The 24,003-nt window shown below is 47.7% G+C and overlaps 1 protein-coding gene and 2 non-coding genes across 5 annotated transcripts in view; all 3 read left to right on the top strand.

The window, feature by feature from the left end:
- ATG16L1 (autophagy related 16 like 1) overlaps window positions 1–24,003 on the top strand; it is a 35,930-nt gene that overhangs the window by 8,659 nt on the left and 3,268 nt on the right. The window contains exons 4-15 of one of the 3 annotated variants that reach the window (XM_058700832.1): window positions 318–391; window positions 1,214–1,465; window positions 5,672–5,737; window positions 7,762–7,848; window positions 8,505–8,561; window positions 8,770–8,817; window positions 9,470–9,572; window positions 12,447–12,552; window positions 15,691–15,761; window positions 16,493–16,564; window positions 21,661–21,781; window positions 22,053–22,158. In XM_058700832.1, coding sequence (XP_058556815.1) covers window positions 318–391; window positions 1,214–1,465; window positions 5,672–5,737; window positions 7,762–7,848; window positions 8,505–8,561; window positions 8,770–8,817; window positions 9,470–9,572; window positions 12,447–12,552; window positions 15,691–15,761; window positions 16,493–16,564; window positions 21,661–21,781; window positions 22,053–22,158 — 1,163 coding nt within the window. The remainder of the gene's footprint in view (window positions 1–317; window positions 392–1,213; window positions 1,466–5,671; window positions 5,738–7,761; window positions 7,849–8,504; window positions 8,562–8,769; window positions 8,818–9,469; window positions 9,573–12,446; window positions 12,553–15,690; window positions 15,762–16,492; window positions 16,565–21,660; window positions 21,782–22,052; window positions 22,159–24,003) is intronic. The other 2 variants (XM_058700839.1, XM_058700843.1) reach the window with 2 other exon arrangements.
- LOC131505907 (small Cajal body-specific RNA 6) lies at window positions 10,511–10,785 on the top strand. The gene has a single exon (XR_009258659.1). It is a non-coding gene; the product is annotated as a small Cajal body-specific RNA 6 (non-coding RNA).
- LOC131505908 (small Cajal body-specific RNA 6) lies at window positions 20,886–21,132 on the top strand. The gene has a single exon (XR_009258660.1). It is a non-coding gene; the product is annotated as a small Cajal body-specific RNA 6 (non-coding RNA).

Raw genomic sequence — 24,003 nt, 5'->3', positions numbered from 1 at the left:
TCAGCTCAGTTGATCATTTTATCAGCTGAAGGGTTTGAAAAGGTGGCCAGCAGGGGTGGGGGGTGCAGACAGGTGTCCTCAGAGGGAACCTGTAGCACTTCTCGTCTGCCCACGGCTGCTGTCGGCAGGCGGGGAGCCCACATCGTTCCCATGAGTGTCCCCATTGACCCCTCTGCTCCTTGCTGCCACCTAGCTCGTTTCTTCTTGGTGCCTGGGCCCAATCCCACGGGCATCTTTTCTAGAGTAACCCACTGTTGTTTAGTTTCCAGCTGAGGTCCTGAAATCTCTCACTGATGAAAGTGTTCTTTCCTCCCCAGTTAGCTCAGTTGGTGATTGACCTGAATAACCAAATGCAGCAGAAGGACAGGGAGATGCAGATGAATGAAGCAAAGTGAGTAGAGGCGACCCTTCCGGGACTGGTCATGGGTTGCACTTGTCCTTTTACTGTCGGCCGGTGGGCGGGGCCGGGGGTGATGGCTGGTGGATGGGAGCCACACCGGGCTCAGCAAGAGTGTCATTTCTGTGCATGCACAGCCTACCTGCTCTAAGGGAGACAAAGGCAAGGACAGTGCCCTCAGTCTCCCAGGTTCCCAGCACACCCCTGGGAAGTACCCTTGGCCCTTGGAGTGTTCCTGAAGCATTCATGGCTCTCCCTGTGGGCACTGCATATGGCAGCCGGTGTCTTCTGTGGTGGAGATGCGGCCAGCATATGTGAGTGTGTGGCCCTTGGGAACAGGGATGAGTTTGTGGGCAGGACTATTCTTGATCAGGGAGAAGCCTGGGATTCCCAGTCCTAGGACGTTTGAGCTGGAGGGGAGCCTGTCTTTCATCTGTGCCTTTTTCCCTTTCTCTGCAGACAGGGGTCTCCAGAGGCTTAGAAAGGCATCTTTGCTCCATGAATGATAGAATCAATAGAATGTGCAGAATTTCCAGCCTCCTCTTAAGCCCCCACTTTAGGCATCAAAGCTCCCTCTGGGGATCCTGCTTTTGTAGTCATTCATCATCTGGATGAATTTCACCCTACATATTTCCTCTTCTAATGGGCTTGTCCTGGAAACCACTGGGGCTGGGCTGGGCTAAGTAAGAGTCCTCCGTGGCACCAGGTGTGCCGGCTGAGGTGATGGTTGGCGGCCCGTGCTCATGTACCTGGCCAGGGTCTCCGGCACAGGGCTCTCGCGTGGTGCCATTCCTCCTCTCCGTGTCCTGCTTTCAGAATTGCAGAGTGCTTGCAGACCATCTCTGACCTGGAGACGGAGTGCCAAGAACTGCGCGGTAAGCTCCAGGACCTCGAAAGAGCCAACCAGACCCTGAAGGATGAGTATGATGCCCTGCAGATCACGTTTACTGCCTTGGAGGAGAAACTGAGGAAAACTACTGAAGAGAACCAGGAGCTGGTCACCAGATGGATGGCCGAGAAAGCCCAGGAAGCCAACCGCCTCAATGCAGAGAATGAGAAGGATTCAAGGTGAGACATCAGTCCACTGTTAGTGGTTTCCGTTTTTGGGGAAGTAGAGCCTAGTTCTCTGAAAACAAAAAAACCTAAATCTGTAGCTCTGATGATGGGGGACAGGATGAGACAGTCAGAAAACACTAGTCAAATTAGAAATAGCAGTGGTGGATATGGAAGAGATTTGCATTTATAAGAACACTTTTGTGGCTGAGCAGAGGATTACCTTCCAGGAGGGTTTTTGGCCTGTACAGTTTTTGCCAGTTTCTTTCAGTTTTCTAGGAGAAAAGCTGATTCATTCTTTGTTTTTGTTTTTTTTTTTTTTTAAATGTTTATATTTGAGAGACAAGAGTGTGAGCAAGGGAGGGACAGAGAGAGGGAGACACAGAATCCGAAGCAGGCTCCAGGCTCTGAGCTGTCAGCACAGAGCCCGATGCAGGCCTTGAACTCATGAACCATGAGATCGTGACCTGAGCCAAAGTTGGATGCTTAGCCAACTGAGCCACCCAGGAGCCTCAGAAAAGCCAATTCTTGAACAGTATAAGGTAAAGCAGAATTCGAAAAAGATTGGAGTTTCCCCCACCCCTAACTTCATAAAACTGTCCAGACCCATACGAGGTTCTTGCTAGTATACAAGAGGGGTACGATCTAATCTTGCATGAATATAGATGGGAAATTCCAAAGTCTCAAATTTCACTGGTACTTTTTTTTTTTCCTACTAGGATTTATCCCAGGAATGAAAAGATGGTTCATTAGGAGATCAATTAAGTCTATCACCTTGCATGGTAAACAGTATGACCACTTTAGTAGATCCCCAAAATGCCATTTGTTCAGACTCAGTTCCCAGTCCTGATAAAAACCCTTAAACTTGGAACAGAAGCTTTTAATAAAAACACCTGTCTGCAGCCAGTAGCTGATGGTGTACTTAACGGGGAAGCCTCCCATCTCAGACCCCAGGAGTCCGTCTCAGTGGAGGGAAATGTGTGTTGAAAATTCCCACAGAGTCCCTAACACATCAGAACCAGGACACGGAACGCAAGGTGCTAGAAGCAGCAGGTGGGGGTGGGAGAGGGGTCATGCTGATCCACCTAGAAAGCCTAAGAAAATCCCCCGAGAAAAACTAGCACTTCGTGTTCACCAGAGCTTGGAACATACGATTTTAAAGCCCTGGGTCAGTAGTTTAGAATTTGAAAAGATAGTTGCCGTTAATAATCTAAGAGAATGAAAATAGGAAAAGGTCTTGAAGAGTAATAGTGATAGTTACTCCTACCAAATAACATATTCAGGTAGTTTTCAGAATCTATGTAAAAACTGAAACCATGAGGTAGAAGTAAAAAAACCTGGTTATCTGCTATTGTATGAAAAATTCCTGAGTAGTATGAGGACTTTCTAAACATTAAAAGTAACAGAAAAAGTGGACTGTGTAAGATTTTCAGATTTCTTAAAGTCAGAGAACACAAAAGCAACCAATGGGACATGTGATTGTCAAGTAAATCTCCTGATATGGAATTGGATTAAGGAGTAGGCGAGCCCTTGCACAGGTGGGAAGTGCAGGGGGTTCGCAAAAGCACGAGCGCATGTGGTCCGTCCATCTGGCCCCCACGGGCTTGGGAAGGAGACGAAAAGTGCCTTCACGTTGCTCATGGCCAGCCCGTTCCACCACCTCCCGAAGGGCACCCGGGCAGGACCTGAAAAGTGTTCCCACTTTTTGGGCTTCATCCTAAGCTGGTACAGAGACTTGGTCACGGATGTTGTTTTGTGACGGCACATTACTCATAGTGAAGAAGCACTAGAGCCCTTGGGGGAGAAATAAATAGGGATATTTTCCTCCAGTGGGATTTTACAAAGTCATCTAAAAATACATGTTTTAGGAATACTTAGTGATGTGAGAAAATGGATAAAATTAATGCCACTAAAAATAGGATGGGAAATGTTTTCATAGAACATCTAAAATTTGAATGAAATCAGATGATTGAAAGGAATTATGTTGTTAATGGTGTTTAGTTCTGGGTGGTGAGAATGTGGCTTTTGTTTTCTCATTTTATACTTTTCTGTATTTTCTAACTTTAAGTTTCTGTTGCATTAAGAAAATTGAGCTGTCCTTTTGGATTCTGTCTCATACACTTTTTTTTTTCCTGTAAGATTTTACTTTATTTTTATTTCGTTTTTATTTTTTATTTTTAAAATTTTTTTTAAATTTTAACTTGTTTTATTTTTTATTTTTTTAAAATTTACATCCAAATTAGTTAGCATATAGTGCAACAGTGATTTTGTAAGATTTTATTTTTAAGTAATATGTACAACCAGCATGGGCAACGTGAGGCTTGAACTTACAACCCCAAGATCAAGAGTCACATGTCCTGCGACTGAGCGAGCCAGGTGCCCCCGTGTTCACTTTAAGTAAAATAGCTCGGCCTCTGCTGTGGAGTCCTTAGGCAGCTTCAGGGTGGTGAGCTCCCCTGGGATGCCTGGAAGTCATAGTGTTGCGTGTTGAACACCTGCCCAGGGAGAGGCAGGCAGGATGAGGAGCTTGGTCATCACAGCGGATGGGAGAATAATACAGACTTGCGGTTGAGAGTGGTATGAGAGCGTGTTACATGTGTGCTCTAGTTCCTTCCTTTGGAATGTCCTCCTGCGGATATGCTGTCGGGGGTATTACCATCTGATTGCGTAGGCAGGGCCCGGGCTTTCTTTTCATTACTTTGCTCAGACTTTACTCCTTAGAAACTTTCCCTCCTTCCTGCCAATCCCCAGGTTAGATGTCCTCCTCCTAGCAGCCTTTGTTTACCTGATAGCGTGGCCCATTCCATGTTCTGACGTAGCTGTTCATGCTCTGCCGAGGTCTGTCCTCATGGTCAGGCACAACGGCTGCCGTGTCACACACACTCGGGGAGTATCCAAGAAGGACGTTTCTTTTTGGCTCCTCTAATGAAGGCCGGGCTGCTGGTGTTCTCTCCTCCCTGTGACCCTCAGTCTGTCCTATGTCCCTTGCTTGCAGCAGGGGCCTTTCCAGTAGAGGAGGGTCACACACCCCACCCTGACATCCCAGTTTCCCTCAAAGGTATCTCTTCCAACGAAGAAGAAATTATTAAAGTTTGTCATTTGTCCTGTTCTCGTCTTCCAGGTAGAAAATCAAGAGTGTGATGCACTTTCTTAAGCTGCAGCCTCATCCCTTCCCAGGATTCAGATATGCTACCTAGGGAACTTTTCCCCATTTTGAGAATTAGCACTGTGATCGAAGCTTTACAAAAAGTTCCAGCAGAATTCTTGGCTGGGGCTTGATAGCAGTGCTAGAATTCTGCACTGGGGCATCTCCACATAAAGGGTAAAAACCACAAGAGACGAACTTGCCGTGGGAAAGAAAACGAGGCCAAGGTTAAAGGTTAGGGAGATCTTGAATTTAGGACTTGGGGAAAGACAAGAATTGTTCTGAGAAGAGGAAATAGTGGACTCAGCTGCTGACCACATTAAATTTTGTCTGCAGCCGAGACGTCTTGTGTCCAGCCCTGGTCAGTTGAAGCCATGTGCGTTCTGACAGTTCAAGAATCTCCTACCTCCGTTTCCTTATCTGTAAAATACTGCTTAATTTCAAAGCATTGTTAACGATTAAATGAGTTAAAACCTGGAAGTAATAATACCAAGCCAAGCAGAAGTAAATTCTAAGTAAATCTTAACTGTTACCATTCATGTTCTGGGTACATTGCTGCAGAAAGCCAGCTCTAGACCACCACTAACCCTGGATAAACCTGGTGTGCCTTTATGTCCTGAGAGGCCCCGGGTCATGACAGGCAGGCTTCTCCCTTGCTAGTTCATTCACTGCTTTCTCTAAGAACATAATCCCTCTTCTGGGCTTTGCTCTGGAATCCCTTAAGATAGGGTTCCTTACTGATGTTACTGGTGTGGGCTTGGGACTGTGGCAGTTTTGCCCAGGGCAGTTATGTTACTGTATTTTATTTTTGAGTTTATTTTGAGAGGGAGAGCGAGAACCCCAAGCAGACCCTACACTGTCAGTGCAGAAGAGCCCGACGCAGGGTTCGAGAACCGTCAGATCATGACATGAGCCGAAAAGAGACGCTGAACAGACTGAGCTGCCCAGGTGCCCCCAGGGCAGTTATTTTAAATGTGCTGGATATTCAGATGTGTTATTGGAGCTAGAAGTTTATTGAGAGCCGAAACCCCATGCTTTCTTCAAGCAGATATAACCAGTGGGCTTTGTTTTAATAGGCGGCGGCAAGCCCGGCTGCAGAAAGAGCTTGCAGAAGCGGCGAAGGAACCTCTACCCGTTGAACAGTAAGTAGAGAGATTCCCGTCAAAACTGTGCTGTTAGTAATTTGATTCACTCTTTTAAAATGACTTTGTAATGTTTTTATTTCTATAAAACCGTGTTATGGATTAGTGGAAAGAAAACTAAAAGATTTAAGGGAGCCGATAAAAACCTACTCGTTCCCTCCCAGGAGGCACCTCTAGTGTGTGCTCCTCATCAGCCATGAGCGCGAGGTCTGACTTCCCTCACTCTGAACAGGTGACTGCTGCCTGCCTGCTGCTTTCCTCTCGACACTTTGATCCATTTTCTACCCCTCGTCGGGCCTGTTGCCCTGTATTGCCGGCCTGGGGTTCTGTCTCTTGCTCTCTGTTCTCGGTTGGTGACTCCTGTAGGAGAAAGGTGTTCATACTGAGGCCCTGCTTTAGATTTAGAATATGTACATTTTTCTGTACTCCCAGATGTGGAAAATAAATCTGCAGTGTATTTTCCTGAAACTACAAAAAAATGATTGACCTAGAAATGACAGCTTTTCCGGAAACTACAAAAAATGATTGACCTAGAAATGACAGCTTATGGAAGCTGTTTATGCTGCCTCCTGATTGCAGCATAAAGAGGTGGCTGGGCGTGACACGACTCAGGTCCCGCATACTGCCCAGGATCTCACAGAACAGAGCTGAGCAAACCTAACCTAGGGGTGTCTGACTATAGAGGCCTGTTCTTCGTCTCTGTGCTTCCCACTCAGTAGGATTTCTGGGTCAAAGGCCGTGTCTGTCTTTGAAGGGTTTCGATTACCAGTTGCCACATCCTGGTGTTTTCTTCGGGCCCTGGGCCTTTGCACCGTCTGAGTGTCCTCACGTTGTGGTATCTGAAAGTATTCACATAGGGTCAGCTCACGTTTGCTGCTCTGTTGTCGCCCTTGTGTGAACACGAGTGACTCCCCCAACCCACAACCTCGAAGAAAAGAAAGGCCAGCCTTGTTCTCTTTCTTCAGGCTTGCCTTTGGTCTCCCGACATCCCTGCCAAGACTGGGGTCAGTTGCATGGAGTCCTAAAATCAATAGCCAGGGAAAATGAATTTACTTTGACTTGGTCTAATTTGCTTGGTAACAAGTATGTATTTACATAATCCAGATAATTAATCATGGAAAAATCTTGCTTTCAAGTTCTAAGGAGTCCAAATATTAGGTGATAAAGTCTTAGGTTGTTAGGTTTTATTACTTCTCCGTGAAGATTGCAACTCGGCAGGAGGTCATTAGGACCAAAATAATTACTTGCCTTCCCCTGAACCAGGAAGGGGAAGGGGAGGGGAGTGCCTTCCAGAGGCACTTTGTATCCAGTGGAATAAACAACAGTGCCTTTCTGTGGTTTGATTATCTTGTGGGACATGCGATGGACTGACTCCCAAGATGTCAGAAGGACCAAGTGTTTGAACACAACCACAAAATACCCAGAGTCAAAAATGAATTGGGTTTAGATTTGCTTTCCCGTTTTTTAGTATGAAAGCACTATTTGAACCCGATAGTAACGCAGCCGCTGATTTCATTGCTGTTCCAGTAGTCCTTCGTGTCCCCTGGGCCTCCTCCCTACACTGCCCTTTTCTTTCTTGTACTCCATACCTGCCCCGGCCGTCCTCTGTGCCGCTCAGTCCATCTCACGGGACTGTATCGGGAGCACTGCAGTTCAGTGTGCGGGAGCCCTGCAGCTGTGAGCCAGACTTCTGGAAAGACTGTCCCTTGGCACGCCATGTCGTGACAGGCTTACTAAACCATTGTCGTTGCCTGCTGAGTGAGAGCTACGTTCACACCTCACAGGATCAAAAGATCGCTTTTCAAGTTATTTCCAGCTGCAATTCTGGATTTGATTTCAGCAGGTTAAATGTTCCTCTTAGTACGTTCAGAGTGTGGCCGCCCCTGGTCCTCCAGATAACCTTTGGCCGTCTCCGAGGCGCACAGGCCGTGAATAGGCGATGGTGACGACATTCGTAGAGCGGACTCGCCTCGGAGCTCCTGGTGAGCAGAATCAAAGACTCGGCCCCTTGCCTTTCTTTCCAGGGATGATGACATTGAAGTCATCGTGGATGAAACTTCTGATCACGCCGAGGAGACTTCTCCTGTGCGAGCCATCAGCAGAGCGGCCACGTAAGTGGATGGGGTGGGCCGGGAGAGGAGAGCTCGAGCCACAGTCTGACAGTACATTTGTGGCCAGGACATGAGCAGCCTGATGCATCCAGGGCCCTCGCTGGAGCGCCCGGCCCCCCGTCCTAGGCATGGAGCGTGCGGGCTCCTGAGTGTCCCCGTCTTCCTCAGGTCACCTCTTAATGGGAGACAAGCTGTCCCTTCGTGCTGCCACTAGCTGTGAGGGGAGGCAGAAAAGAGTGTAGTGGTTTTCTGCAGGAGGGACAGGGACACCTTGTTGGGCAGATCAGACTGTTTACTTCTTACTTGGGTTCCAGGATTTTTTCTCTTTGCTAGAGCAGGACTGAAAGGGTGGGGATTGGTTATTTACAGACCCCTTGAGGTCAGATTAACTGTGTCCTTGTCTAAAGCACGATTTCCAGGACAGTTAACTTAATGTGTGGGAACCTTGTTTCTTTTAAAACTTGGAAGCTAGGTCCTCCCTCCTGCCTTCCCACTGTTTCTGGTGGTTTGCTCCTCTGAAGGGTTTCTCAGCTGGGGTTTGGGGACTCCATGGGAAACATACTCCCAGATGTCTATTTTTGTGGACTGTGTTTTATTGATGAATGATTTGGGCAAAATGTTTCTAAGGTTTAAACCTATGCTCCCCTCCTCTTTAGTAAGCGACTCTCGCAGCCTGCTGGAGGCCTTCTGGATTCTATCACTAATATCTTTGGGTAGGTTAGAAAACCTTCACCTTTCCTTGTTAAATGTGTGTGGATATTCATAAGTATTATTTAGGATTTATCACCATTTTAAATGTACACCAAAATTTCAGTGGTGCTGAGATGCCTTAATTTCAGCTTTTCACTTAGCTTCTTCCTTTTCTCCTCCGTTTTCTTTATCTTACTCCCGCTGCGTGCTGATCTCTGGCCTTTCCTTTAGTCTGTCCGAGTCTCCCCTTTTGGGACATCACTCTTCTGATGCTGCCAGGTGAAAATACTACCCTCTCTTGGCCCGGCATGCGAGCGTGGCTCCTTGATAATCGTAATCGTGCTGATCACCGCTTCACCATCCCCCACCGCCCACCCCTCCCCGCCATGGTCGGATGTGCATGTGCACCCAGGCCGCTGTGCATGCTCCTAGGAGCGCTTCGTCCTTTTGAGCAGGCGCTAGGTTGAGCTCTTTACCCAGCAGTCACGCTCTCATCCCTCTCTCCTTTGGCATGCATTCGACTCCTCCTTGGCCACGGTGTACGTTGAGGGTGATTATAAGTAGGCATAGATGTCACCTTGAAGTCATCTTACAAAAATACAGATGAGCTCCCTCTGAGCGGGCAGTTACAGTATGTTGAAAACGTTTCGTAGCAGCTTATTGACTGGGAAGCAATAGTTTGGGATTGCTTTTCGGTGTTGGGTTTTGGAGTCCATGAGTTAGCAAGCCGGAGAGTACAGGTATGTGCTGGAGATCTGTCCGGGTGTCATTTGGGTGAGGGTGCTTCTGATCGGGTGCATCACTCTGTGGTTTGGAGAGTCTAGGAGGGAGAAGAAGCTACTGCCAAAAGTCGTCTGTGAAGCCCTTCTGGGCGTTTGGTGGACATTAAACCCTGTGCAGTCCTAATAGTTTCCTTTATGTTACTTCTTAGGAGGCGCTCTGTCTCTTCCTTTCCAGTTCCCCAGGATAACGTGGATACTCATCCTGGTTCTAGTAAAGAAGTGAGGGTGCCAACGACCGCCATATGTGTCTTTGTAAGTATGGTTTAACCCCACTCCCAGCAAGCTTTGTATGGTAACAGAGCCTGACAGTTAAAGGATCCATTCTGTGCTGCAGCTAAGTTTCCTACCATTGTATTTGTAGCAATGGCGAGCTCTTACGCCTGTTGGCTCTGTCTGAAGGAAGGGATTGATACATTTTTCTTAGGTTCAGGGGGCAGGATTTATTGTAACCATTCTCTAATATAGGACTGGCTGAGAGAAATTGGTAACATGAGAGATGGGAAAAGGGAGAAGTGATTAGGGTTGGTGAGAAGTTACAGTCATGCATGTAATTGTCGTCACCAGTTGGTTTCCATCTAGAGTGGAGATTCTGGTCAGTAGTCTGTTTTAGAAGGTTGATAAGGGCAGCTATTTGCTTCATGACTCTGCCCAAACCCGTGTGACTTGCGATTGTTAGGAGGAGTAAGGTTGGAAGCAGGAGACTGTCCTGGGCAGAGGCCACTCGATAGCCGGACTGTCAGCTGGAGTTCAGAGCTGGGTGCTAGTACCGAGGAGTAATTAGGTCCCCACTGGGGTGATTGAGCAGCACTGGGCCCAGCTTGGAGAAACACAGAGTACCTGGCTCAGGGCCAGCAGGCAGGAGGCTGGTGGGGACTGAAAGTCAGAGCAAGGCCCAGGTAGCTGGGCTGACTCTTGGATTGCATGGGGTGAGTTAGAGGAGCTCGCTTTCAGGGTAGAGAAAGACTCGCTGTCAAAATGGGATGGAATTTATATGGGGGAAACTTTCAGTTCCAGGCATAAGGAGGAACTCGGGAGGTTTCCACACCGCAAACTGGTTGAGTGGTTTAACCACCTTGTATGTTGTCAAGGGAGTCTCCCTCTCGATGAGGAGTTGAACTGAGACAGTCAAGACCCCTTCGGTTTCTCCTCCACCCCTGTGATTCCCTGACAGGCCCTAGGCACCCTGCGGAGGTCAGTGATGATTGGTAAAAGGTCTGATTGCACTAAACATCACAGCCCCTTCCCTGCCCTCACCTCCCAGCAGCCCATTGTTTCCTCCTGTCACATTTAAGTCATGTGTACGGGGTAATGGAGCAGCTGATAGTTTGGGATTCTGTCAGTGTGTGTTTCTGAAAGTGAACAGTTCACAGCTGACAAATATCCGACAGAACCAGCTGTGCAGGAGATTGAAGAGTGGCAGCTATGGGTGTGATGGTGCATGATCTCAAGTTTTCAATCTGAGACCTCCCAAGTAGAAAGCATAAAGAAGGAAAAGGAAGGGAGTCACATGGAGGCAAAAAAGATTGGTCCCCCTACAGCTCTTCAGCAATTCAGAAGGGCTGAGGTGGGGGTGTCATCACCAGGGAGAATAATAGTAAGACAGTAATAAAGTGATGTTTCTGTCGCCATCACTTAATGGTCATGTTTCTGATAATATTTCAAGCATCTTTTTCAGTCCCAAGCAAATGTGACAGATTCTGTCTTCCCAAAATGATGTTTTCGGCAAGTGATTAATGACTTGGCTTGTTGGTTGGTTGGTTGGTTGGTTGGTTGGTTGGTTGGTTGGTTGGTTTGAAGTTTATTCATTTATTTTGAGAGACAGGGGGAGGGGCAGAGAGCGAGAATCCCAAGCAGGCTCGGTGCTCAGTACAGAGCCCGACGCTGGGCTTGATCTCACGACCCACATGATCGTGATCTGAGTGAGTCCATATCAAGAGTCAGATTTTTAATTGACTGAGCCACCCAGGCACCTCAGTGATCTACTACTTGTGATCCGTGTTTTCCAGTCTTTTTTTTCCCCCTTTTAATTATAGAGATTTTCAAATCCAGAAAAAGAACTTCCGGTACCATCATCTGTCAGGCAGCTCTAGTTAGCCACGTTTGCCAGTCTTACTCTCTCGCCCACACACTTTACCGGAGCACTTCAAAGCAGATTGCAGACATCGTAGTTCATCCACAAAGGTTGCAGCATCTGTAGTCCTTTAAGAGAGGTTTTAGTGAATCTTCTCATATTCTATTCTCCCATCTTAGGAGAGGATGCTTTCTACTCTGCTTCCCTTCCCATCCTGAACACAGAAAACATGCCACCTTTTCAGATTATTTGTTCTAGTTTGAATGCCAGTCTCAAAAATTTCCCTGTGAAGAATTTAAATTCTCCCAAAGTAACACCTATTTTATTGAAGGCCTTCTCGAGGTCAGGCACGGTCCTGGGTCACAAAACCTGCGGAAGTCTTTTCCTGGATGTGGGCAAACCGAGGCTTCGGGAAGCTAAGAAACTTGGCCGAAGTCACCCTGCTAGTACACATTAGAGAGCCATGTTTCCAGAACTGAATAGAATCCCCCTGTTACACTGATATGTGTTGTAGCAGCAGGAATGGCATCCACTCGTATCAGGACTCCATGTTCAGATTACTCCTACTAGGAAAACCATAAAGGCTTTTTTTTTTTTTTTTTAAATCATGAGAAGTCATGCTGTACTTCCACTAGATAAAGAGTTTAGTGTGTGGCGTTAATATAATCTGGACCAAAAAAGAGGCAGTTAAATCAGAGGCTTACTTTTAGGCTGTGAAGGTCATAGAATATAGATTGAAATTGCATTTTTCTTAAGAAGAAATAAAATGAAGGCAAAGACAAACTTTAGGCGGTGAATCTACACAGATTTTGATTCCTTTTTAAGAAGGTTGCTCTGTATTTAAAAAATGGAACCGTAACTTACAAGAATAAAATGGTAGCAGAGTCTCGGGGAACCCTAGGCTAGGAACCCAAGTTAGTTTATGAGTGATCTCTTTTATTTATGGATAAATGTCTAACACCTTTGGTTAGGCATCCAGAATGTTCGTTTGTATTGGGCTCGCTCTTCTCGAGAATGACAGTGATTGGGGTTGAAGCAGGGTGCTTGTCTTGCAGGACGCTCATGATGGGGAAGTCAACGCTGTGCAGTTCAGTCCGGGCTCCCGGTTGCTGGCCACAGGAGGCATGGATCGGAGAGTTAAGCTTTGGGAAGTGTTTGGAGGTGAGACCTGAAGAGTGAGAGAGGGAGGCTGTGTTGGGGACATCTGGTTGACCTTGCTTTCAGGCAATCTTTGAATTTTTCATCTTCTTAAAATATACAGTATTTTCTGTAAGGGATCATCTGACCAAAGCAGCATTACCATCTCAGACATTACAGCCAAGTGGCCGTTGGCTCTGAGTTTTTAAGTAGTGACTACAAAATGCTGTTAAGTTACAGATACTTTCGTGTTTGCATTTTCTCAGATACGTACTAGAATATTTTCCAAGATAGCACAGGTTTTAGAAGGAAAATAAAAAGTCTTAAAGTTTTAGACTTTATAATTAAACTACACATTGAGCTAAAGTGTGTGCATTTAATAACACAAGTGGCCTTGGCCTGGGGAAAATGACTGAGGTCATATCTAAGCTTGGGAAGAAAAAGAGGGGTGTATCTCCCAGGAATAAATGTATTTAACGAGCAGCTTATCATCAAGAGCCCAAAGATCAACACCCAGTCTCTTTGATTAGACCTTGTTTCCGAAGTGACCTCTGAGTACTCAGAAATGCAGTGGCGTTAGAACAGGAAATGGGGCTTAATGAAACCATCTCTTAGACTTCTGAAGCTGGGGATAGCTCAATTTCAGCATTTTGAGATTTAGTTAGCTACTCCTGGGTTTTTTTTAAATAAAGCAAGGTCAAGGGATAAGGCTGAAGGTGTTAGTAAGAACCAGTTTGTCAAGTTTCTGCAGTTGTAGCACACGCACGCTCGCTGTCCAGCAGTGAGTAGCTCCAGGATGCCCTGGTCTCTATCGTTTCCCCCGATCCTCACAACAGCCCTGTGCAGTTTGAAAGGTATGTGTCGCCCTACTTGACAAGACGAAAATGGGAAGACTCAGAGACCCTACTTGATTTGCGTTGTTGGTTTACATGGCTGATAATTGATCGGTGAGGCAAGGAAGGAGCACAGCCGGGACCCGACCTGGGTCCTGTGACTGCGGAGCCCTCGCTCTTCCCACTGCGGCCTCCCTTTAGCTGTAGAACTGCTAAGCCTGTGTTGCTGCTTTTAGTGTGTTTAGAGCAAGAGCAAACTATTGATCCCTTTGGTTATAACAGATTATCAATAAAGCACCAAACTTGTGTGCTCTGCCCCCCCACAAGAAGGTGACTCTGATTAAATTCCTGGCAGTTACAGCTATTTGAAGGCCATCAAGATTTGTGCCGTTTTACCCAGAAACACCTTATGAATGATAATTGCGGGAACTGTTGGGAAGACAACAGTAAAGCCATAGAGTAATAATGGAAATTTTATGAGATTTGGTTTTTTAAAATCTTAGGCAGATAGCTGTTTTTTGTTTTTAATTTTTTTATGTGTATTTATTTTGAGAGCAAGAGACAGAGTGCGAGTGGGGGAGGGGCAGAGAGCGAGGGAGACGGAGAATCCGAAGCAGGCGCCAGGCTCTGAGCTGTCAGCACAGGGCCTGATGCGGGGCTCAAACCCACGAACTGTGAGATCGTGACCTGAGCCGAAGTCGGATGTCCAACTGAGCCACCCAGGCGCCCCAGTAGTCTGTTTTGATTGTGCCTTGTGATTAAATAAAAATCACCCTAGAAATATTTTTTACTTCTGAGTCAGTAAAAGCACCTATAAGAAAATGAGAACCAACCTTTAGTAACAGTGTTACATTTTTGCTGCCGAAGAGGAAGTAAATGCTAATGGAAATTATGAAATAGTTTGAGGGGGTCCTGTTTTTTACCCTTTTAAAATATCAGAATAACTGCAGTTTCTGCCCAGTAGGAACATCTGTCCTTGCTCATTCTATAAAAAGCACAAGCTCCATTGGGAATTATTTATATACATACTGTTGACATAGCGTCCCTTGGTGTCTTCTAGATAAAAGAGCTTTGGTAAGGTCTTTTTGGTCATTTGAGATCATGTAGAATAGCATTTATTGATCCTTTCTTACATTTTGGCCTGTGTCAACTGCCAGAGAAGTAGACCGATATCTTGGGCATAAGCCAAAGAGATATTTCTTAGAATTTACAGTAATATTTTTGTAAAGATCTAATCTAAATAAAGACCTTAATTAGTGGATGTTGGCCTCTTTTTGACTTTTGAAAATCTAATGAAAGCTAGGATCAATAAAAGGCATTAGATGTGCCATACAGGTATTTTGCAGATAAATTCAGAAGGAGGGATTCGCAAAGCCCTCAGTAATCCTGACCCTAAATATTTGACAGCTCCAGACCAGTATTTATATCATAGTTTTTACCAGTTAGAGAAAAGGCTGTTCTTTGTAATGTTCCCTATTTTGTGCTCCCCTTTTATGAATTTGATTTGAATGGTTTCCTAATTGTTTCTCTCGACTTGTCATCGTTAAGCTGCTCTTTAAAAAAGGAACTTAGTCACATCATCTTGAGACTCGTACTCTTACGAGTTTGTGCCTGCATCATTAAAGTTTCTGCGTGGGTGGCCAGAGCTGTGTGAAAGCAGGACCCGGGCACGTGGCTGGGCCTGTTGGTGAAGGCGGCTGGGGAGAGGGGAGCATTGACAGGCAGTGGGATTGCCAGAATCTTAGGTTCCCGGAGACAGAGTAAGCATAAGGACAAATTCCAGAAACTCCAGACTAGCTTTACTGGCATTCTGAGGACTAGCCAGTTACACAGAACTAAAAAAAGAAATTCTTTTCAGATCCGAATGAGAATTATCACATGGATCCTGAAAATTTAGTGGTCAGCTTCTACAGAAGTGATAGCTCAATTGATGCGAATACTGATCAGACCCAAAGACGTATTTATCTGAATTAGAAACATTTTACTCAGAAGTACCAGAACTAAAACTCAGTCTCTAGGTGCATTGACAGGTCTTTAAAATTCCCGCATCTACCTCTTTGTAAAGGGAATTAATGACTCTGAATTTCTTGAAAAGACCAACCGAATGCATGCGAACTGCTAAGCTCTGCGTCCATGTACACGTGCATCGTCCTTCCAGCTGACTAGCTGTGTTTTTGTCCTGCTATTCTTAGACTCTGCGTCAGTGCAGGAAAGCTGCTGTTATGAGCCTGTAATTGGTTTCCATTGTGTTTCAGGTGTCCCATTGTAACTTCAGTATTGGCTTTACTCTTTCTTTCATTTCTTTCCTCAATCTTTCTTTTTTTTCCAGATAAATGTGAGTTCAAGGGCTCCCTGTCTGGCAGTAATGCAGGAATTACAAGCATTGAATTTGACAGTGCTGTAAGTATCTAGTATCCGGGGAAATGGATGAGTTTAGAAGGTCTTAGAAAAAATGTAGGACATCTGGTTCTTGGAGTTTAACTCAAATGGTTTGTCTGCTGTTCTCTATCTTAAGTGATATCAGTGATAGGTCAGGATGCAGGTAGATTATCAGTTCTTTGCTGGCTGTGACTATGATGAAGATGGGGGGGGGGGTGGTGTCAGGTCTGCTGTGCCCCAGCCCGTGATTGTCTCTGCAGACTTGATAAAGGCCGTGGCTGAAGTCCCAGCGGTGCAGGTGGAGGGGAGAGGGGGTCTGGCCAGATGTATCAGAGATGCGTGGGTCTCCGAGGAGAGTAGTTAGGAGATTGAGGGAGGGGAGAGCCAGGGCCTCTGGGCTCTGCAGCTTGGACAGTGTGTAGAGAGCATTGGCATTTGGGGTTACTGAAGGGGGGGTGGGGGCACTAGTGAACTCAAGAGGACAAGTTCCAGGCTGAGCTGGAGGGTCTGCAGCATTCTGATGGGATGGGATTGAGCAGACTCAGGAGAAAAGTGGATTTACCAAAATTGGTGGGTTGACAGAATACTGGGGATAACGGTTGGTATTCCACATCAGGTGTGCAGCTTTTAGGCATCTGAACCTTTCCTGGACCTGATTCTTGGGGAATTTGTATTGTGTGGACTGAGATCTTCTAATTCGTCTAAAATTTGTCCCCCCCCCCCCCCCCCCCCACTCTCCCTCATTCCCATAGGGATCTTACCTCTTAGCAGCTTCAAATGATTTTGCAAGTCGAATCTGGACTGTGGATGATTATCGGTTACGGGTAAGACTCAATTAAGAAAGCTAATATAATCTCCAAACTTCCATGAGGTTTTCCAGGGACAAAATGTAGGAAATGGCAGGTTGATTAATGAGGAGAATCGTGTTTTCCTGAAAATCATACTTGATTCCCTCTGCCCTTTTCCCTTTCTCCCTTGGGAAAATTTACATTTCCACATTATGTTCTTTCTTAGTCCAAGATTCAGTTTCAGAATATTTGCAGCAGGAAACCCTCACATTTCACATGAAAGTCTCCGTGTTCCTGTTCAGAACAGGTGCCTTGGGTACGTGTCACTTTTAGCTGACCTTCAGCTATCCTGACACCATTGTATAAATTGTGTTTGTTATGGGCTCTAAAACTTAATAATCACTTCACAGAGTATAGCTGAAAGTAGGACGTAGGAATGCATATGGATGCATTTAGGACAGTGATCATAACCAGGCTGGGAGATAGGTGTGAGAGAGAGGGAGAAGGACAGGGTTGGACGTGGAGGGGTTTGCCCTGGAACCCAGAGTTGCCAAGAAGTTGCTTGGCCTCCACAACAAAGACCAAAACTTGATGGTTCTTATCACTTTTGTTCTTTTTTTTTTTTTTTTTTTTAAAGTTTATTTAGAGAGAGAGAGAGGACAAGCAGGGGAGGGACAGAGAGAGAGGGAGACAGAGCCCGATGCAGGGCCTGATCCCACGAACCGTGAGATCATGAGCCGAAACGAACAGTCAGACGCTCGCTCAACTAACGGAGCCACCCCGGCGCCCCTGTCTCGCTTTTGTTCTAATGAAAAACAAGTAGCTTAATTTGGAGACGTGCTGTTTTTCTTCTTAAGCTTGAAGCAGTTTTCACATGAGCTCATGAAAGGCTGTTGCAGGTAAGGTGGAGGATGCACTTTTTATGAAGAAAAAGGCTTGATTCAAGCTTTCGTATGTCAGCCCCCATGAAAAGTAGGACATGATGTTAAAACCTCAAGATAAATCGCAGAGAGGTGGGGAGCTGCTGCAGAATGGTCCATTGGGTAGGTGCCAGTCGTCTGATTTGAAGACGCAGCCACGCGGCGGGAAGAATCTTCAGAAATGCACGGTTACCGTATCACGCAGGCTGTCCGTTTTCTTGAAGGAGCTGTATGGAAAACCCCCAGTACTAGATGGTAGTCGGGACCTCCCGGGAGAGAATTCGTCATTCTCAGTTGGAAGAAGACCCAAGGCTGCACGTGCGAAGTGTGGGATGTGCAGGTGACAGAGATGATGTTCCCTTGTGAAAGCTGGAGAGCTTTCAGGCATGTTCTCGACTGAATGGAAGAACAGGGAGGTGGGCAGCTGGGCGCCTGTGGACGGGGCTGGACTCTGCTCAAGCAGTGCTCACTGCCGTTCAGGCGTTTGAACAAGCTTTTAGTTTAGGCCCTATAGTTCTGCCCCCTCAACGCGGCCTAGCCTGTTCTCGTGGCAGCATTGTAATCCACACACTGTGTGCTCTACTCTGTTCCCTGTCGATCACTTACTGGACATTTGGGACAGGGTTGAATACCTCTGGAGTCCTTAATTTGCCTAAAGGAAAAGGGATCTCTTCTGGAGTGGCTCTTACGTGTTAGGCCCAGCACTGAGATACGTTATATACATTACTGCTTTTTAACTGCCAGGGGCACAAGGTGAGGTGAGTAGGTATGTGAGGAAACTGAGGCTCAGGTAGGCCCACAAAATTGCCTAAGGTCACACAGTTAACAGATGAGAAGATGCGAGTTGGAACTGAAGCCTGTACTCTTCTCTGTGTTTGATTGACCTGGATTATTCTAGTACCTCTGGAGACTGAGGTGTAGCAAAACTGTCTAAGAGTGAAGAGGGACATAGAGTCTTCCTTACATTGTAGGCCCTTGAGGAGAAAAGCAAACAGTTGAGTTGTCAGCCAGTTGCATAGGATGATATTTTTCATTGGTGGAAGAGTTCTGCTCAGGTGGGCGCAAATAAGAAAGGGACTTGGAGGCAGGAGCTAGACCTGGAAGACAGAGGTCACAATGTTGGCACACTCTTTTCAAGTGAGCTAGCTTACGGAGGTGGGCTGGGTTTCACCGGAGAGGTGCTCACGGTGCTGGGGCACCAAGCCTGAGCTGGGGTTGCTGACAGGTTGGGGAGCTGGTGCCAGGATGGTCGCCTCCTTTGCCGAGCTAGCTGGCTTTGAGGGCCTCCGGTCAGCTCTCGGTAAATGTGTCGTGAAGATCGGGAGGCCTTTTTAAAGATTGTCTGTGCCCAGCAAAACCACATGAAACTCTTAACCACGCTCCAGGAAATAACGGGCTCCCTGTTGTAGGAGGTTTGGGCTTCTACATAGATAGACCCTAGTTAACAGAAGATATCGGAAGACGTGAATGGAGGGAGCCCCACGTTCCGAAATTCAGGATCCAGGCCTTGGTCGGTCGGTATCTCCTTAGCTTTTATGATGAGGGAATGGTGTTTAGGAGAGACCAGAATGCAGGGAGCAATTGGTTGAGTGTTTGCCGTAAAATCCTTGTAGCGAGGGTATCCTAGAAACAGCCTGGTATTGAAAGGAGTCCATGACAGAGGACTCCCTTGAATCAAGCAGATGTTCTAGACCCCCTTAAAAATCCAGAAGGCCAGTGCAAAACTCAAATGTGATTTGAGCAAATGGATTTGAAGAACCCACCTGTTCACTTCCCTAATGTTGACGTGGGAAAGTAACCACAGTGACAGGACTGGCTTTGTCTCAGGACCTCCCTCCTCAAGGTGTGCATTTTTCTGGGGTCCGGTGCCGGCTTGATTGCGAGTCCGCCCTGAGGCACAGAGGCGCCTGGCAGAGCCCTTGCTTTGAGGGAGGCTCAGGCTGCTGTGACATCTGAACCCACTGCCCCATCTCTTAGGAGTCCCTGTTGAGAAGAGGATGATAAAAGCTAAAAGTGTTAAAATTAATGAAAAGAAACATCAGAAACACTGAAAGGATAAAAATTTTACGTAAAACTGATCCATTTAAGAGAAGGACATTTTAAATTATGCAAAAGAGCAAATGCTGTAGGAAGCTCCATTCCATACCCCGGAGAGCATGGAGATGAGGCCTGTCAGCTGGATTTCCTCCAGGAACGAGGCTTGCAGCGGGCCAGACTTGGCCAACCTACGTATGAAGAGCCAGGAAGTAACAGTATCCCTTTTCTTTCTTCGAGGAGTCCGTGAGTTTTATTCCGGGAAATTAGGGGAAAGCTGTGTGCTCGTAGCCATTCGTTGCAGCATCGTTTGCGATGACCTCGCGACTTGTAAAGTGATTCTAACTGTCCCGTGTAACCGTGAGCGCTCTTCAGGGGTGCAGAAGGGATGAGCGCCAGGGCCCCCGGCCGTGGGGCCTTGTGCTTAGGTCACCTTGTTTGGTCCTTACCCGGACAGCGTGAGGAAGAGGGTGGTCTCCCGGCTGTTCCGGCCCCCGGGTGCTCAAAGCCAAAGCGTTGTGACCCCAAAGCCCGTGCACCTTCAGCTGTCACGTGAGAAACTGCTTGCACTATGACGTGAAAAGAGCAGTGGGTAAACTTCTAGGAGTACTTTGACATGAAATAGAAGAGAGTATTACGAACGTGGAGTTCACAAAAATGGGCGTGCTCACACAGCCCATTCGTGAGCAGGGTCTCCAGTGTTGGCGAGCTGTGATTTTACTTCTGCAGTAAGAAGGAAATCAGCGAATGTGCCCTAAACTTTGGGTACTTTGTTGAAATAGTTCTTTGCTAAGAACTTAATTTCCGTGGTGTGAGGAGGACCTTCCCGAGTGTTTTGTCTCCCCACGATTCGTACAGACGGGATGGTGTGTGCCGAGTGGCGCCGTCGCTCCTGAACCGTAGTGAATGGAAGCCTCGTTGCTGGAGTTGTCTTGATCTTACGAGCAGGATCCGTGGGAGGTTTTTACACAGCCGCAGCCACAGCACAGCTGCCCCCTGGCTGGCAGCAGTCGTACGATGCCGTTCCAGCCTCAGAGTGGGAGAGCGGAGTCTTGGAATCCGTGCCAGCTTCTCCCTTCCTGAGGGAGGAGGATGCGCGGGCCTGCGTCTTCTGTTCCTGGGCTGAAGTGGCGCCGCTCCGCTGAGCAGGGAGGGAAGATTGGTTTGAAAAATTCCAGCACTAAACGCGTAACACAAAACTGAGATCTCCTCCTTGGGAGTTGGGGTTGAAACCCAGTAAGTTAGTTACCAGTTGTAGTAAGTATATTATTAAAGCTTTTCTTTTCTTTTTTTTTTTTTTTCTTTATTAGATGGTTAGGAAAAAAAAAAAAACCAAACCAATGAATACCCAGTGAGCCTTTGACAGTTTGCACACATAAGCATGTTGGCCCACACTGAAAAGAGGTCAGCGATGAGTTGTGAACAGTCAGACTCCCCGGCTCCCCTCCCCTAACCCTTGGCCTCCCGTGGGCCTCCGATAGTGCTGTGATGGGCGGGGGGGGGGGGGGGGGGGGGGGTGGGTGCTGCTGGCCCTAGGTGAGGCCTCAGTTCTGTGCTCAGTGGCCGGCACCCGACAGCCAGCCACAAAGGGGTTTGATTGTCGGGGGTGCTGGTGTGTGTGGTTCCCAGCTGACTTTTCAAGCCGAGACCTCTGATTGAAAAAAAACCCCAGGGGTTTTAATTGTTTATTTAAAGAGTCCTAATGTTTCCTTTTGTAAATTATGCCTGCAGGGAACCTGTCTGTTCTGACTTTAAATGGGGTCTGGACTTTCAGAGGCACTGGGTAAAACCTGGGCTTTTAGAATTTTGTAATTTGATATAAGCCAGCTTTACAGAAAAGCTACGAGAGTACTGCGGACTCGTGGCATCTGTCCCAGGGCTTATGTCAAAAAGGTACTCCAGCTGCCTGTCCCATTGTTTTGAAGATGGAGGCGTGTGTGACGTTTGTGCTGCTTTTGTTTTGTCTTGGAATGTGCTGGGAGATTTCTCCTCTTCCTCTGGATACCTCACCCCTGGGCAGCGCGAAAGACAGACTTTCTGGATGTTTTGCCGCACTCCATGACGTATCCTTTGGTCTGAGTCTTCCTGACCAGATCTCTGGGTGTTTTGAGAAGCTGGCTCTCCCGACGTGGTGCGTGTGTCCCCCAAGGCTCACCCCTGCTGTGTTCTCTCCCCTAGCACACGCTCACAGGACACAGCGGCAAAGTGCTGTCTGCCAAGTTCCTGCTGGACAATGCGCGCATTGTTTCCGGAAGTCATGACCGGACCCTCAAGCTCTGGGATCTCCGCAGCAAAGTCTGTGAGGAAATCAGTCTCTCTGAATATATGTACGATTAGACGTTAACCGCGAGGTGTTTGTTTCCACCCGAAAGCCTGCGTTTAGTGTGATACAGTTTGAATTGCAAGTCCGGTTTCATACTCAGAGTGGCGTTGAGGTAGTGACAGCTTTTCACGTTTGAGATTTTGTTTAAATGAGGAGCTCTGGCTAGCTGGGGCGAGAGGGCAGCGCTGCTGTGCGCACGGCCACCGAGGGGCCGCTGCCTGATCACTAACGTATGGTTTTCCTACAGGCATAAAGACCGTGTTTGCAGGATCCAGCTGCAATGATATCGTCTGCACAGAGCAGTGTGTGATGAGTGGGCACTTCGACAAGAAAATTCGTTTCTGGGACATCCGGTATAAAACCCGAGAGCTCGGTGGAGGCGGCTGAAGGGAGGGTCTGTCTGTGGTGGAACTCTGGTGATGTTTTGTGTCCGGGTTGTGTTTTTTAAAGTCCCTGGAAGTGGCAGAAATGAGCTCCGAGTGCACACTTACCGTAATAGTTCCATAATTCTTTACCATGAGGCAGACCGTTGCGTTCAGCGGTCACTTATGAGCGTGCCCTGGGCACTCACTGGGCCCTTTACCAAGTGCCGCGTAAGCGAAGACGGACAGTTCGGTGGTTCAAAGCTGACACGCAAGCCTGCGGTGTTCTGAAGTAGAGCTGGGCACCTCTGTCCAAGGATGTGAGAAAACACCGGTCAGGATGAGTCTGGAGCAGTGAGCAGGCGTCACGTGGCAGAAAAGCTCACTGACAGACTCTCCAGAGAGGACAGCGGGACGGCCTCGTGTGGCTGAGACGGCAGTTCGGGCTGTGGGCAGACAGGACCAGCAGGTGGCGGGTTGGGAGCAGATCCGTGTTTGCAAATGACTTGACCCTCTGAGCCATCGGGTGTTTGAGGGAGGACGGCTCCTCATGCGCACGAGTGAGCAGACGGTGTTAGTGCTGTCTGGACGGTGTCCTGGGAACGGGGACCTCCTCCAGCAGCGTGGGAGGCAGGCAGGGGAGTGGATTTGAGGGAGAATCTGCATCTGGGGGGTGAGGAAGGGGAGAGTTGAAGCCACGCGGGGAACAATCGACAGATGCTGTGTTCAGATAAGGACGTGACGTTTGTGCTTTCCCAGGGACATTTGGGTAAACCGGAGCAGAATTTTTGGGAGACCTTGGATGGGAGGGAAACGAGTCCTCGCGGGAGGACTCCAAAGACGTGAGGACAGAGTTACTCAGTGGTGGCCCGTGAAACAGGAGACCGCGTTTTAGGGAGCCACCGAGGCAGGGTGGTCACAGATGGGGAGGGAGCCGGAGGGTCCTGTTGTTGGGCCACGGGTGGGGGAGCAGAGGAGTCTGAGGGCGAGGGGAGTCCGGTGGGACGAGGCCGGTAGGTTAGGAGGGAGGTCGCTACTGGTCCCAGTGAATGCAGGACAGTTGTGGAGGGTGGAGACGAGGAGCCTGTGCTTCTAGATGATGCTTAGGAAGGCCTGGTGTGAAGCTGGCACCTCCTGGGCAGCCCTCCCAAGTTGTATTCATACCCCCTGGTTAGCCTCTTTGAACCTGAAACATGGCATGTTCGTGTTGAACTGGGTATCGGGAATCTCCTGGTCCACCCGCTGATTGGACAGGTGAAGACAGACCCTGAGGTGCAGGGAAGGGCATCGGCTTGCCTCCAGCCACATGTTTAGCGACGATGAGATCAACACTGTTACTTAGCGTGGGTTTGGGGTAGGACATCATTTCATTGAAAGCTTACGCCAAAGTGACTACGGAAGGGTCCACACCTCCTTTGGCTGTATCACCCGACAGGGCCTTGGCAGGATTGCCGTTCACAGCCCTGGCCGGGGACTCCGCCCTGGAGTCCAGCTCCACACCTGGAATCACGCAGCCGGACTTGGGGGTCCCGGAGCCGAACTTTGTAAGGCAGGGAGCCCGTGAGAGGCCACACATGCGTCCACGCACAGTACAGCATCCCAGACCCACCGGAGCAAGTTTCTGAGCGCTTGGGTTCGGCAAAGTGTTATCACTGAAAGAGCCTTAAATACACGATAGCCCTGCTCGGTTTGTGCCGATCCGGAGCTCTGATTGGCACTCACATCATCCCCCAAATGAGCGAGGAAACGAGTTCTTCCCAGATTCAGAGTTCTGGTACTTAAAATATTACTGTAGAATTTACTGACAGAAAAAATAACAAAAGCAGCCACTGAGGC

This window comes from Neofelis nebulosa, chromosome 2 (assembly GCF_028018385.1).
Source record: "Neofelis nebulosa isolate mNeoNeb1 chromosome 2, mNeoNeb1.pri, whole genome shotgun sequence".
In the NCBI taxonomy this organism is placed as follows: domain Eukaryota; kingdom Metazoa; phylum Chordata; class Mammalia; order Carnivora; family Felidae; genus Neofelis; species Neofelis nebulosa.
The sequence above is the reverse complement of the archived record's forward strand: the minus strand, read 5'-3'. Positions and strand labels throughout refer to the sequence as shown.